The sequence below is a fragment of the Cnephaeus nilssonii genome, assembly GCF_951640355.1.
Source record: "Cnephaeus nilssonii genome assembly, chromosome: 10".
Taxonomy (NCBI): domain Eukaryota; kingdom Metazoa; phylum Chordata; class Mammalia; order Chiroptera; family Vespertilionidae; genus Cnephaeus; species Cnephaeus nilssonii.
The window spans coordinates 44,942,543-44,958,173 of NC_137081.1; the positions used below are offsets into that span (position 1 = coordinate 44,942,543).

Below are 15,631 nucleotides of genomic sequence, written 5' to 3' on the forward strand. Positions count from 1 at the left end.
GAATGGTAGGAGTCCTCGCTGTTTATGGCTGAGTAGTATTCCCTTGTATATACATCACATCTCTGTACCCACTCGTCTATAGATGGTACGTTGTTTTATGTCTTGGCTACGGTAAACAATGCTGCTATGAATGTGGGGGTGCAGATATCATTTCCATTTAGTGTTTTCATTACCTTTGGGTATATTCCCAGAATTCAATTTGCTGGATCACACGGTAGTTCTATTCTTAATTTTTTTTGAGGAATCCCCGCACTGTTTTCCATAGTGGCTGCAATCCCACCAACAGTGCACAAGGGCTCCCCGTTCTCCACATGCACACCAGCATTTCTTATCTCTTGGATGACGAGCACCCTATCAGGCATGAGATGCGTCTCATTGTGGCTTTAATCCGCATTTCCCTAATGACTAGTGATGCCGGGCATCTTTTCATGAACCTGCTGGCCTTTCATATATCTTCTCTGGAGACATGTCTACTCAGTCCTTTGCCCATTTTATAATTGGCTTGTTTTTTTGCGACTGAGCTGTATGAGTTCCTTATATATTTTTTATATTAACCCCTTAATCAGATATGTGGTTGGTAAATATTGTAAATATTGTTCCCATTCCATAGGTTGACTTTTTACTTTATTGATGGTTTCTTTTGCTGTGCACTTATGCATATTTACCTCATTTCCATATTACACAAGAAGAGTTCATCTCACAGCACATGTATTGTTTTGGATACATGATGTGTTAACATTAAGGAACAAATTGGTCCTTCAAGTGTGTAGACCCCAAGACACAAATTTTTACAAGGCAAATATTTTTACAATTTTTATTTTAGGACTATAAGCAATTCTTGCCATTAAGTTTGGTAGTGTTTGTGTTTGTTTCATAGGTTTGAATTTAGTATTGAAATTTATTGAATGCTCCAAGTTATTTTAAAAAGTAAAAATTTAATGGAACTTAATCTCTGACTTTGTCAAGACATTAGAGAGCATTTGCCATCTAAAGGATTTATCGCCAAGCACAAAGGCAAAATAGTTCTAAGTCAAATGTGGATTTTCTAACAAATAGGAAAGACAAGATCTGTTACTTTTCGAGCACTTCCCTGGAATCGGAGTGTTAGACACAGCGTAACAGGACCAGGCACGCTGGCTGCGGGAAGGTGCCCTCAGATGGACCAGCATTGGCCTTGTGATCATTGAACGAGGGAGGCCAACCCTTCAGCAGAGGGCCAGTGTGTGCTGCACTGTAGCTCTGTCTTGCATCCACCCAGACAAAGAATTACATGGCAAAAACACGAATATAGTATGTGGACATATGGTGCAGGATGCTAAATAAACCTGATCGGTTCCGAACAAATAATATGACCTGGGCGTAGACAAGTAGCAAGAGATTACAAACTACCACCGTGGGCTTGGCACCATCCAAGTTTTATTGGCTCCATAAATGTGTTCAGAAAATGTTTCCTGATAACGACAATGTTCTCTGTCTAAAAATAATGGAGTGAGCCCTAACCGGTTTGGCTCAATGGATAGAACGTCGGCCTGCGGACTCAAGGGTCCCAGATTCGATTCCAGTCAAGGGCATGTAGCTTGGTTGTGGGCACATCCCCAGTAGTGGGTGTGCAGGAGGCAGCTCATTGATGTTTCTCTTTCATCAGTGTTTCTAACTCTCTATCCCTCTCCTTTCCTCTCTGTAAAAAATCAATAAAATATGTATTTTTAAAAAAATAATGGAGTGAAATGAGAGTGAATGGAAGAAACAGACAGGCAAAGGCAGAAAGACAGAAAAAGACAGGCCCACAGAAAGGAGAAACCTGCCTGTCCTTTACATTTTATAAACAAAACTAATGCTTAAAAACATCTCTGATGTAGAGATAAAGAGAGGGTAAACAAGAGCACATTTTACTTTGGGGGGGGGGAGGGGGAGGTACCAGTAAAAGATCCTTCCCCAAAATTGGGCTAAGAATGGCCAGAGAATCTCACAGAGACAGGTGCGAGGATGTATAAAATGATGACCAAGGCCAAGTGCTGCTCAGATTCTCTGATCCCACGAAATGGCTGAACAACACTGTTCAACTTCTTGCCCTTTCCAATATGGAGTACATTTTATATGCTAGCACTTCCCTCTTGTGGTAAAATTACAGCATTGCAGGCGTAGCCTTCAACAGCATTTCCCACTCTGGGCAATTAACTTTTCTTTCTGGAAATGGAAGGAAAAAAAAGCACCAGAATCTCTGCTCTATGCCAAGTTTTGTGCTACGTGCTTCATATACACTAACTCATTTAAGATAGAACTGCTATCCCCAACTTATAGGTAATCTAACTTGCCTAAGGTCACAGTAATTAAGTGGCAGAGGGAAGACTTCAAACGTCTGATTTTAACCATTGTGTTTTGCATTAGGTATTTATTTACAACTCAAATGAGATCTGTTAAAGAGATGTAGAAGTTTTAATGAATTAATACACCATCTCATTCTCTATTTTGCAGCACGAACCTGTATGCACCAAACAGCCATCCGAAATTCTACTTTGATATGACTGGAAACATATTATACTTTCTTTGATGTGACGATTAATTTAAAGCCTTATGTGTATCCCGGACTTCAATGTTTACCATGCCCAAAAGGCCCCTCACCTATAAATCTGCAAAGAGCAGGACCTTTTCTCTCTCTCTTTCTCTGTCTGAAACACACACACACACACACACACACAGAGAGAGAGAGAGAGAGAGAGAGAGAGAGAGAGAGAGAGAGAGAGAGAGAGAGAGATATTGTTGCTTAACATAGTGCACTTTATAAGCCTATTTATTATTTTTAAGTTTATTGTTTATAATTTGTACCAATTTTCACTTTTCACCATAAATCTATTCACATATCAATGAAGAAAAAAGTATACCCATAGTATTCATTCTCATGGGAATGTAAAATCTCTGACTTTTAGCCCTTTAAGTTAAATAGACACCCATACAGGCAGGTCCTTGAGAGCAAGAATTCAGCTGTGGGCACCTGAAGGTGTAAGTGCCCTGGTTAAGCTTAGGTAAGAGACTGAGGATAGGGCCAGGTGTCTCTGGGAACTGGAAAGATTAACCCTTAATAGGATATGTGCTGCCAAGTGCAAGTTATGTGAGCCAGGTTGGGACACTTTGGGATGGGGAAGTGGTGTGTGAACAGGTCCTCTACTGGGCATTCTAAGTTTCATGGGGTAAGACAGAGACTGGCCGAGGTAGGAGCAGTGTGTGGGAAGCTCGGGGAGGCATCTCTGACAATTACACAGGCACACGGAGTACGAGTGTTTCTGAAGTAGGTTTTGTTTTATGGAGTAGCAGAATCAATAAGATTTGTAGGAAGATATTTGCAAGGTAGTAATCTTTAAACTTTCATCAAAATTTCCCTGGCCGTGTGGCTCAGTTGGTTGGAGCGTCGTTCCATACACCAAAAGGTTGCAGGTTCAATCCCCAGTTAGGCCATATATGGGAGGCAACCGATTGATGTATCTCTCTCATGTCAATGTTCCTTTCTCTCTTTCCCTCACTCTCCCTCTCTCGCTTCCTCTCTCTCTAAAAATCAATAAAAACATATTCTCGGGTGAGGATTTAAAAAATAAATTAATAAAATTTCATCAAAATCATAGGAGCAGGATAGTCTATGTATAATTTCTCAAAATTCTTATTACAAACATGGTTTCTAGGCCATAACAAAAGAAAAAAAGCACATCGCACCTGCTCCTCAGGATGGGTCTCCAAGAGGCAGGGCCCACTGTCCCCCTCCTCGCCCAGGGGCTTTGGTGTTCCTCACTCCGGGCCATACTTGAAGCCCGGGGCTGTGGGGTAGAAGATTCAGGCAAAGAGAAGACAGGAAGCAGCACAGAGAGTTGGCCGGACTGTGTGAGAGGAAGGTGGCTCCAACCCAGCTCGGCAGGATTTCGTACCACTGTGGGCCTGTTGGAGCCAGAGGCAGACCCACAGGGGAGGCAGGCTCAGCCTGCCCGGTCAGCCTCCCGGCGGGCAGGCTCGTGTTCCTAAACTGACCAGGTGGTGGCCCCAAACAGAACTAGGGGATGAACCCTCTGGCTCTCCACAGCCCATCAGCTTTTTTTCCTCCGTCCTCCCCTTCCAGGAAAGGGCCTAAAGTTTATATGATCAGTCACCAGGGCGTTTGTATTTTAATACTTCTCCCGAGTGTGGAACGGATGGCTTTCTCTGTTAGAATCGTAGGCATCAGTGATTTAAGGGGGCAAAGAGGGTCAACACACCACGACCACCACCCGTGGTACTGGAGGTGCTTGTGACAAGCTCCCTTTGTAGGCCCCTTATAGAGGCGCCAGGCAAATGGAGCACATGCTGGCCACTGCTAAGGGTGGCAAGGCAGGGCCTGATTGGATACAAAAATCATGGTGATTTCCAGCTCTATGGGTCACCACTAGCCATCTTGAGCAGACCACTCATTGACCTGTGACTTGAGCAAAATCTAGCATAGTTGGGACCCCCTAAAAGAGTGGCTCAGACAAAAGCATGCAAGTGAAATGCTTTGTAAATGATGAGAGTTACTACTACTATGCTCGGAGGATATCATCAATAAGAAATGTGTAACCCTCAAAAGAATTCAAAAAGAGCATGCCAAACCAACCATACAGAGAGCAAAAAGCTGTGTTTTCTTAACCCAGTGAGCAAAAACGTACAAGGGAATGATGGGAAGGGACAAAAAGTAATATTGCATTGAAACAGGCAGGAAGGTAATATGAATTTTCTGAGACAAATAAAGTATTTATGTTCTATGTATTCTTGAAAGGTATATATAGTCATATTTTCCTATAACTATATAAAAGAAATAGGGTGATTTTGTTCAGAAAAAAAAATCCATCAAGTCAATATCACCTAATAAATATATAATATAAAAACAGTGTGCCAGAATCTGTGAAGAGTTCTTCTTCATTATGTGTTCCTTATTTCAATTAAAGGCATCGCCATCCACCTGGTCATTCATGGAAAGATCCTCCCTATCTCTCAACTCCCCATAAATCCTATCCACACCAATTCTAACATTTCACCTTTACCTTGTACATACCGTACCTCAATCTCCCTCCCTTATCACCCATACTTACCTACCCCACGCTCTAACCGGAAGCCTTTTGAGGGAATGGAACATGCTCATTTCACTATGTATCTCCTAATCTGAAAGGTGGCGGAAGGAGGGCCCACATCCCACGGGTTTCTGCAGAGTATGAGATGTGGGCCATCCCCTATAGCATGTCTCAGGTGGAGGAAACACCTGTGAGGTGGGCTTGCAGGTGAGAAGCTGGAATCAGAAATGCAGGAGGGTGGCTGCAGGAGCTGTAAAGGAAAAGCTCCTTCTCCCCACATCACTATTCCTTCTGGATGGCAACTGTACAACCAAACTGGTCAAGAACTTGAGCTCTAGGATCACAAAGAATTGGCTCTGATACCTAATGGCTGTGTAACCTTGGGCAAGTCATTTAGCATCTTACTTGTAAAATGAAACTAATGATAGCACTAAATGGGAGAGGGCAGTGTAGTGAAATAATGCTTGCAAAGTGCTCTATGCATTGCTGCCTGTAGTGGGCGCTCCACTACCATTATCTATTCCTGCTCTCTTCTCACCATTCTGGCTCAGCTAACACCCCAACCAGGGGCTGAAACTCAGGGATAAGTGTGAGCATTTATCACCACCATCTCCTCTGAGTTCTGACTCAGGTAAGACAGACGTGTAGGGCAGGTAGAGACTTGAGGAATGAAAACGAAGAGGTAAGCTAGCAAGACACTCTGCCCTATCTCCTTCCTCTTTCCTTAATTCTTAGTCTCTTTTAACTTTTCTCCTCCTCCTCCTCCTTCTCATTTTTTTACTGCCCATGCCCACCATTTTTCCTGTGTGAACAGTAGAAATAACGTAAAATTTGGAGTATGTCAGGCCTTAGTTCAAATTTTAATTTGGTCCAGGAAAAATTATACCTATGTTGCTGAACTCTATTTTCAAGCTCAATTATAAAATAGGACATAAATGCCTAAAGATGCAGTCAGTTAATGTTCACAGAACCCCTAGCACAGTGTGACACAATGAAGGCATTAGCTATGTTGTTACTGGTCTCTAGGAATAGAAATTCCAGGTCTTTTTTTGCTTCTCCTCCCATGGTCCATCACCCAACCCCATTTTTCTCCCATTGGGGAATATGATGGTTAATTTTATATGTCAAGTATGGTAACCAGTTCCTCAGACGGTCTAATTCTGCCATAAAAATATTTTAGATGTGATGGACATTTATCATAAGTAGACTTGAAGTAAAGCAGATTGCCCTCCATACTGTGGGTGAAAGCCTTAAGAGCAAACAGATTTCCCTTGAGATTTCCCAAAGAAGAAGTAATTCTGCTTCCGGACGGCAACACAGAAACTCTACCTGAGTTTCTAGCTTTTAGAGTTCCAGCTGCAGCATCACCTTTTACATGAATCTCCCACCGGTCAGCTTACTCTACTAATGTTGAATTTCCCAGCCTCTGCAACCCCATAAGCCAAATCCTTAAAATAAATCTTCACCTGTCTATTCCCTGTTGGTCCGACTTCTCTGGAGAACCCTAATATAAGGTACTACTCTGACTTGGCCACATCACTAGAGGGCAGAGACCCAGAACCCATTAAAAGGCCAGCTGGATAGAAATCACTTTTTTGTTTCTCCTGTCATGGAATGGGGTACATCCATCTTGCTCATTCTCCTTAGCTTCTTCCTTCCACATGGCTGAAACCATGTCCTGCCCATCAGAGCTGATTAAAAGGCCGGACCCTCTGTCTACCTCCAGCCACTCTCTGGAGTGCTGGAGGATTAGAGGGCAATGTGCTTCATCATCCTTATGTCTTAGTGACTATACAAATCAATCCAGAAAACCTTGGACGCTGAGGGGTGACGTACACTGGGGAGGCAGGAAGCCAGCTTTGATATAAAGTTAATGATTCCAAACAATTTAAGAGATGGCCAAGCCCAGCTTAGGAAAGTTCTCAGCATTGGGTTTGAGGTTAAAAACACAGCTAAAATCTAGAATTAAAAGTTTGTTAAAATTTAAAAAAAAAAGAAAAGCCACAGCTAGCTAATAAAGTGTTACTCAGCTATTCTTTGCTGGGACCGCATGGTGAGAGATAATTGGTCCAGGGCAATAGTCCAAGAGCCCCTGGCCAAATACTATTTTAATACCATCAAAATCTCACACAGCTTTTAACATCTGCTGTGTCAGCACTTCTGGTGTGATTAATCATCCCTTAGGTACATCTGCCTTGCCTTTTTTTAATTATTATTATTCTTTCCTCATCTCTCTTCCCTCTGTTTTCCTTTCCTTCTCAACCTTTTCCTCTTTAATTCTCACATTCTTTCCCTTTCCTCTCTTTCCTCGCCTTTCCCTTTTCAGCTTCTCCCCCTCTCCATCATTATTCATTCAGGACCACCTGGAGAAGCAAGGAGACTCATCCTCCCCCAGGCCTTGTCCCCTCCGTACAACCACACAGGTGAGACGGGGCTAAGGTAAGCATCAGGAGCAGCTCTGAGCAAAAGGCCCAGAGGGCGCCCACCGGGACAGCAGTCTGCAGGTAGAAGGTGGGCAGCTTTGGCATACTTCTTCTGAGTCAATGAGTGCAGCGCAGTGGCTAAGAGTATATATCGTGATGCTGGACTGCTTGGGTTTTAATCTTAGTTCCCCTAATTTCTAGATACATTACTTGGGGCAGGTTATTTAACTACTTAGGGCAGTGATGGGCAACCTTTTGAGCTTGGTGTGTCAAACTTCGCCAAAAAACTGAGCATAACTCGGGTAGTGTGTCACTTTGAGGAAAAAACATTATTTCGCAAATGTTTCATCCTCAGGAGCAGCAAATGTTTCATCCTCGGCATGCGGCCACCTCAGCGGCCGCGTGTCATCAGAAATGGCTACACGTGTCAGTGCTGACACGCGTGTCATAGGTTCGCCATCACTGACTTAGGGCCTTCGTGTGCTCATCTATAACATGAAAACAGTAATATGACCTATCTCATAGGATTACTGTGAGGATTAAAGTGGTAAAAAACAAACAAACAAACAAACACCTGTTAAGTGCTTAGAACGTGGCAGATATCCAAGAAATGCTAGCTAGCTCTTCTCAGTGTTATTGGGAAACTGAGGCAGCTTACAAGAATCAAAACCTACCTCTCACCTTGGCCCTCGCTGAAATCCAAGAGAAACCTGGCCCTGTGAGAGAGGGCAAGAGGGAAGTACCCTCAAGGTCGGGGGGTGGGGATACAGGTTCCAGGCAATCTCTAATGGACTTTCAATGCGTTGATGCATAGAAAAAGTATGCTATGGGTTAAACAGGACTTTGGCCCTGGCTTGAGACTCTAACCATCTAACAATGGGTGTAACACAGGCACCTATATTCCAAACTCCTAATGTCCACCTTACCAAACAGTCTTTTGGGTTTTTAGATAGGTATAACACGGGCATCTCCAATAGGCAAGTAAGTTCCTACAAAATTTAAATCTCAGATTTAGTATGTCATGAATGTTTCTCACAGTTGAAGTGTGCTTCATGTGAACAAGGCTCAGAGCACACTGTATTACACATGGCACTCAGCGACAGGTTGTCCCTTTAATTGTTTCTTTGATTTTTCTTGATAATTTGTTCTGATTTTACAATTAGCCAGTTCTCTTTCCTCTGTGTGTAACTTGAGTCCTGAATATATGGATAGAAAACTTGGACCATTTTCATACTGAAGCTTGATGGTGGCTTCTGGGGGCCATTCTTTTGAGAGTTAAGGTCCGTGGCTCCAAATGGGAAGGTTCTGCACATGTTGGCCACATGGGTTAATGATGGAGCAAGAGTCAGTGCAGACTGGCTTATTTCACTTAGCTTAAGTAAAATAAGCCAGTCAGAGAAAGTTAAATACCACATGATCTCACTTATTTATGGAATATAATGAACAACATAAACTGATGGACAAAAACAGATCCGGAGACAGAGAAACATCGATCAGACCATCAAACCTTAGAGGGAAGGTAGGGGAGGGTAAGGGGGAGAGATCAACCAAAGGACTTGTATGCATGCATATAAGCCTAACCAATGGACACAGACAACAGGGGGGTGAGGGCATGAGTGGGTGGGGATGAGGGAGTAATGGGGGATAAGGACACATATGTAATACCTTAATCAATAAAGAAATTTTTTTTAAAAAGGGTCAGTGCAGATGTGAAAGGAGACTCTAGGTCCAATTTTAAATACTCACAAATATTGTGGGGTGGGGAGGGGAGAAGAACACGAGTTTTATCTTTTAGGATGCCGAGCTCCTCAGAGGTGACTAAGGAAGATAAAGGAAGCCAGCGCTGCACTTTAGGGGGAAATGTCATTATTGGCCCTCCTACATTTTGAAAGATGAGGTAGAGAAACAGGGAGAAATTGTAAGAGGGCTGCATAGACCACATTTTCCTGAATTGCTGGAGCACCTAAAAGGCCACAGGGGGGTCACTTCTAGGACACGGAAAAGTCAGGACGCCAGATGGAGGAAGGCTCTAAGGAGAAACCTAGTAAGACTTGCTTCTCCTTCCCCCTTTGCTCACATTGCACCTTACACGACAGCAATTTATCACACTGCAAATGAATTGTTTGCATTTCCCAACAGACAGCAAGCTTCCGGAAGGCAGGCAAGGGCTCCTAAATTTCATGCTCCAACACCTGGCACCATACTCAAATCACAGAAGACATTCAATGTGTATGTTTCTTGAGTAATTTAATAAAGGAATTCATCAAACACTTGAACCTCATACTAGAGGAAAGAGGAAATAGGTTTGAAATGTAATTTTGAAGGCATAGAAGACATAGGGATAACGTGTCATTTAAAAATAATAATAAGTCCGACTTTAAAAAAGGGGGGGCGGGGAGGGGAATAAGGCATCTTACCTGGTGACTGCTGGTCTCAGATACTTTTACATCCAGAGACCCTGCCAGGACAGCATACCAGTTTGTGCCAATATCACCTTGACGAAATACTGAAAAAGAAACAGTAATATAACTATGCCGGTTTTACCATATGACCTGATAGTTTCTCACTGATAATATAAGTGAGACTTGAACATAGCTAAGCTTATAACTCTTTCTCTACTTGTTCCCACAAGAACATGATATATTTTTCTTTTTCTCATCTATCAACAAAGCTATATCCTATTTATTCAATATTCTATGAAATGGAATTCTATTTAAATGTAACTCATGTTTATAAAGCAGTAATAAGGAATTATAACCCGAGTACCATATAATCCTTTGAATTTAAGAAGAATGATGTTCTATGCAATTTATCTTAAAGACACTTTATTATATTACTAGAGGCCTGGTGCATGAAATTCATGCACAGGGCAGGGGGGTGTTACCAGCCTGCACCCTCTCCAATCTGGGACCCCTTGAGGAATGTCTGACTGCCGGTTTAGGCCTGGTCCCATTGGGATAGAGCCTAAATGGGCAGTCAGACATTACTCTCACAATCCAGGACTGCTGGCTCCCAACTGCCCTCCCCTGCAGGCCTGGTCCCCCCGCCCAACTGTCCTCCACTGCTGGCCTGGTCCCCCCCCAACTGCCCTCCACTGCAGGCCTGGGTCCCCCCAACTGCCCTCCCCTGCAGGCCTGCCCACCCCCAACTGCCCTCCTCTTCAGTCCTGGTCCCCTGCAACTGCCCTAACCCTGCTGACCTGGTCTCCCCCAACTGCCCTCCCCTACAGGCCTGGTTCCCCCCAACTGCACTCTGCTGCTGGCCTGGTCCCCCCAACTGCCCTCCCCTGCAGGCCTGGTCCCCCCAACTGCTCTCCCCTGCAGGCCTGCCCCCCCCCCAACTGCCCTCCTCTTCAGTCCTGGCCCCCCGCAACTGCCCTAACCCTGCTGACCTGATCTCCCCCAACTACCCTCCTCTGCTGGCCCGGTCACCCCTAACTGCCCTCCCTGCTGGACTGATTGCCCACAACTGCCCTCCCCTGCAGGCCTAGTCCCCCCCAACTGTCCTCCCCTGCTGGTCTGTTCCCCACCAACTGCCCTCCCCTACTGGCCTGGTCTCCCCCACCTGCCCTCCTCTGCTGGCCCAGTCACCCCTAACTGCCCTCCCTGCTGGCCTAATTGCCCACAACTGCCCTCCCCTGCAGGCCTGGGTCCCCCCCAACTTCCCTCCTCTGCAGGCCTGGGTCCCCCCCAACTGCCCTCCTCTGTTGGCCTGGTCACCCCCAACAGCCCTCCTCAGCTGGCCTGGTCACCCCTAACTTCCCACAACTGCCCTCCCCTGCAGGCTATTTTGTGGTGGCCATCTTGTGGCAGCCATCTTGTGTCCACATGGGGGCAGCCATCTTAGACCACATGGGGGCAGCCATCTTGTGTCTTGTTGTGACGGTCAATTTGCATATTACTTTTTTATTAGATAGGCTGGTTCTTGGAAAATTATTATTCTAGATAGGGTACATATTAACAAGGTTATTTAACTCAATAAAACCAGACCACTACTCCAATTTCTTAAGTCTATTTCTATTAAAAGCAAAGTGTTCTCTAGAACTGAATGTCTCCTTTGAAGCTAAACAATGAATGATTTAAAAAATTAAAATCTGCTTTAAAAGTTTTAATGATTGTATTATTACTGTCTGTTTTCTTGTTATTTTTTGTTTGTTCCTGCTTCTTGTTTAAATAAATTCACTGCTTTAGGCATTAGGAGTTAACTGCTCCTTGGAAATGACTCTCTTCAGGAATTTCTGAACCTGATTTTGCTTTACTTTTGTACTATCAGAGAGGAAACCTTTATATATTTAGATAGAACATTACTTCCCATATCATGTTAAGACCAGTACTTGGGAAAGTCATTCTGAAACACTGGTTCAAAAATTTCATACAGCTCTAGCCAGTGTGGCTCTGTCGATTGGAGCACCATCCCTGCACCGGAAGGTTGCTGGTTTGATTCCCAGTCAGAGAACATACCAACATACCTAGGTTTTGGGTTTGATCCCCAGTTGGGGTGTGTATGGAAGGCAGCTGATCAATGTATCCTCTCTCTCTCTCTCTCTCTCTTCCTCTAAAATAAATAAGATAAAATCAATAAAGTTCTTTTTTAAATAATTTCATACAAACCCAACAATCCTTTTAAATTTTCTACCTAAATAATCAGATGGAATGATCTGACATTTTAACATTCTTTTCATAGTTAAAGTCAGAGGTCTAGTGACTCAATGAGAAATCACATGAGGACTCCGTAGGACAGCTGGATTCTGGCAAGGCCAGTGCTCCCGGCATAACAACACACCCCTGCGAGCCATACTTAATGTGACAAGCTGCTCTAAACTCCCTGACTAAGGCATGCTGTGGAAAGGCAAAGAATGACAATGGCATCCCACCAAGTGCAATGATAAGCTTCAGATGGGGAATTGATGAGTTTATAGTTGGCTTCTCCAATAACTGCTGTTCCTAGCCTTTGCAAGTGACTTAATTTAGAGTTAGGGCTTTAAATTCTGGCTCCAAAAGACATTATCAGTTGCCAATCAAATTCACATCATATATCATATTAGATTCATTTTGAAAATGGCTTTAAGCCTGGCTGGTGGGGCTCAGTGGTTGAGCATTGACAGACCCATGAACCAAGAGGTCACGGTTTGATTCCTGGTCAGGGCACATGCCTGGGTTGCAGGCTTGATCCCCAGTAGGGAGCATGCAGGAGGCAGCCAATCAATGATTCTCTGTCATCAATGATGTTTCTATCTCTCTCCCCTTCTCCCTTTCTCTTTCTGAAATCAATTTTTAAGAAAAACATATTGAAAATGGCTTTAAGAAACAGAAAACAGAGTTTCATTCCCAAGAGAATGAAATTTCTGATATCAATAATAACAATAATATGTTTGAAAACAGTATGTTTGAATGATTGTTTTAATAGAAGTGTGACTGTGGTGTGTGTGTGTGTGTGTGTGTGTGTGTATACACATGGGAAAACATCTTGAAGGATACACACACAGTGTTAACAGTAATCTCTAGGTTTGGGAATTGCAGGTGATTTTTATTTTGTTTATCTTCTACGTTATCTAGAATGATGTTGTGACAGACCCTGTTGGTTTCCCATCCAGAATCATGCCCTCCCTTTCTCTTACCTAACTGAACATTATATATATAAGAATTATATACAAGTTTCCATCCTCCTTCAAGGGCCAAGTGCTCAGAACAAGAGTTTCTTTCCTAGCTCCAATGGGGTAATAAGGAGATTGGTCTAATTCAATCATGGCAGTCCCATTATCTTTGAGGTGATTGGTTTAGGTATGGGCTTGTGATACAATTCTAGCCAATACAGGAAGTCTGCTGTGGGACTTGTGAAAAGGAGTCACAAGAAATAGTCCTTTAGCAGGATGATTTGCATTAGCATGTAATGCTTCCAACAGCAGCAGCTGTCTTAGATCCATTTGGGACAAGTCTAAGGACAGAGGCCAACACCTGAGGATATATAGCAAAAAGCAACAAACAAAATGATGGGAAGGACCTGGGACTTTAATAATGTCATTGAGCCAACCCTGAAGCCATCCTATCTCAAGACTTCTGGCATGTGAGTAATTGATTTTTCCTCTTACACAAGTAATTGATTATTCAAGCCAGTTGGATGGGAGTGTTTTGTTACAGCATCATAAAGCATCCAACACATAGAAAAGCATTATTTTTTAACGAGAAAATACTTTTATAAAAATGCAGCTAACCATCTTGTTTTACTCTCCCTGTTCCTTATTCACACCTGGAATAGACAATATCACTGAGATTATTTCAAAACATTACTATTAGTTAAGTGATCTTTTATCTTTATTTGAGATCCTACGGACTATCGTATTTTGGGGGATAGAGAAAATAATTATTTGAATTTCTAAGGATACAGATGAATTATGTGAATCAGTATGTTTTTCCAACTCCATCTGGATATGGGCTGACCTGGAAGAGCCATTTACATGCTGTGAACAAAGGAGTTAAGGAAATGCCTACATGAAACTGAATAAACAAAGTAGAGGGAAATGTCAATCTGATACCTTTGGTTGAAGCTCAAATATTTGGCACATAAATAGCCCATGTGCTATCTATCCCCACAGAATAACCACAAATAAGCACAAACTGGACACAAAAGTATACTATTGGAGTTGAGTTTCTTACATGTTATTCCTTTTTCCAGATTCTCATAATAACCACATAAACAAATCTGATGAAGGAGATTTGGGTGAAATTTCTCAAAAGCTTTAACTTCTTTCAGCCGTGTGAAGATTATATCCACATCTTCACTGGATCGCTCCAATGGTCTATAAAGGGGAGACAATGCACAAAAAGCTGTGTTAGCAAGGATTTACTTGAGTCAACATGCATTATTTTTGTTATATTAAAGTTTACAAAACTATTCTAATTACAAGTTTTTCATTGCAAATGTTTATCTAACCTATCCCCATCACAGGTATTTCCAAGCTTTCCTCAATATTCACCTTAAATCATATTTATTGCAGATGGTGTGGCATTGCAATTTATGATTAAAAAATATGTATTTGCCTGGCCAGTGTGTCTCAGTGGTTGAGCATCAACCTATGAATCAGGAGGTTGTGGCTCGGGGGGAGGCGGGGATGCATGCAGGAGGCAGCCAATCAATGATTCTCTCTCATCATTGATGTTTCTATCTCTCTCCCTCTCCATTCCTCTCTGAAATCATATATATATATACATACATACACACACATACACACACACACATATATACATATATACACACACATACATACATATTTGGTCTTTGTCCACTGCTTCTGGTACATAGTTCCTAAAACTTGTAATTTCCTATGTAAGAGCCATAGGGGCATCTTTGGTTATATTTGGTCTTTTGTCCTCAGTTCCTGAAATGCTTCAGAACCATGAAGGTGGAATGGGTGCCTTGTTACTCATAACCAGCCCCCTTCAACTACAACTGAGTTTACATTAATGAGGTGACTTTTGTAAAGCCCCTAAATAACCTAAGGATGGTAGCTGGTTGTCAGGGGAACCACCAAGTGATTAGAGGGTTGGAACTTTCAGCCCTACTTCCCAACCTCCGGGGAGGGGGTGGAGGCTGAAGATTGAGTTCAGTCACCAAAGACAATGATTCAATCAACCATGCCTATATAATAAAGCCTCCATAAAAATCCTTCAACTACTGGGTTTGGAGAGCTTCCAGCTCACTGGACATGTGGAAATTTGGGGACAGCTGGTGCACATGAAGAAAACAAGGAAGCTCCATGCCCTTCCTCCTACCTTGCTTTATGCACCTCTTCCATCTGGATTTTCCTGAATTATATCCTTTTATTAAAAAACTGGTAATTTTTTAAAATAAAAAAACAAAGTAAGCTGTTTTTCCTGAGCTCTGTGAGCCACTCTAGCGATTTAATCAAACCCGAGGAGGACGTGGTGGAAACCTGTTTGATTTATGGCCCATTGGTTGGAAGCACACGTGACAACCTGGTCTTGTGATTGGCATCTAACGAGTGAGAGTTGGGGGTACTTTTGTGGGACTGAGCCCTTAACCTGTGGGATCTAAGGCTACCTTCAGTTAGACAGAGTCAGAATTGACTTGAGTTGAGTTAAATTGCAGGACACCTAGCTGGTGTTTCAGAATTCCTCATATGGT

The 15,631-nt window shown here is 42.9% G+C and overlaps 1 protein-coding gene across 1 annotated transcript in view; it reads right to left on the bottom strand.

The window, feature by feature from the left end:
- RAPGEF4 (Rap guanine nucleotide exchange factor 4) overlaps nt 1-15,631 on the bottom strand; it is a 269,856-nt gene that overhangs the window by 210,048 nt on the left and 44,177 nt on the right. Inside the window, exons 2-3 of the mRNA XM_079782132.1 lie at nt 14,143-14,285; nt 9,907-9,995 (exon numbers count right to left, since the gene is read on the bottom strand). Coding sequence (XP_079638258.1) covers nt 9,907-9,995; nt 14,143-14,285 — 232 coding nt within the window. The remainder of the gene's footprint in view (nt 1-9,906; nt 9,996-14,142; nt 14,286-15,631) is intronic.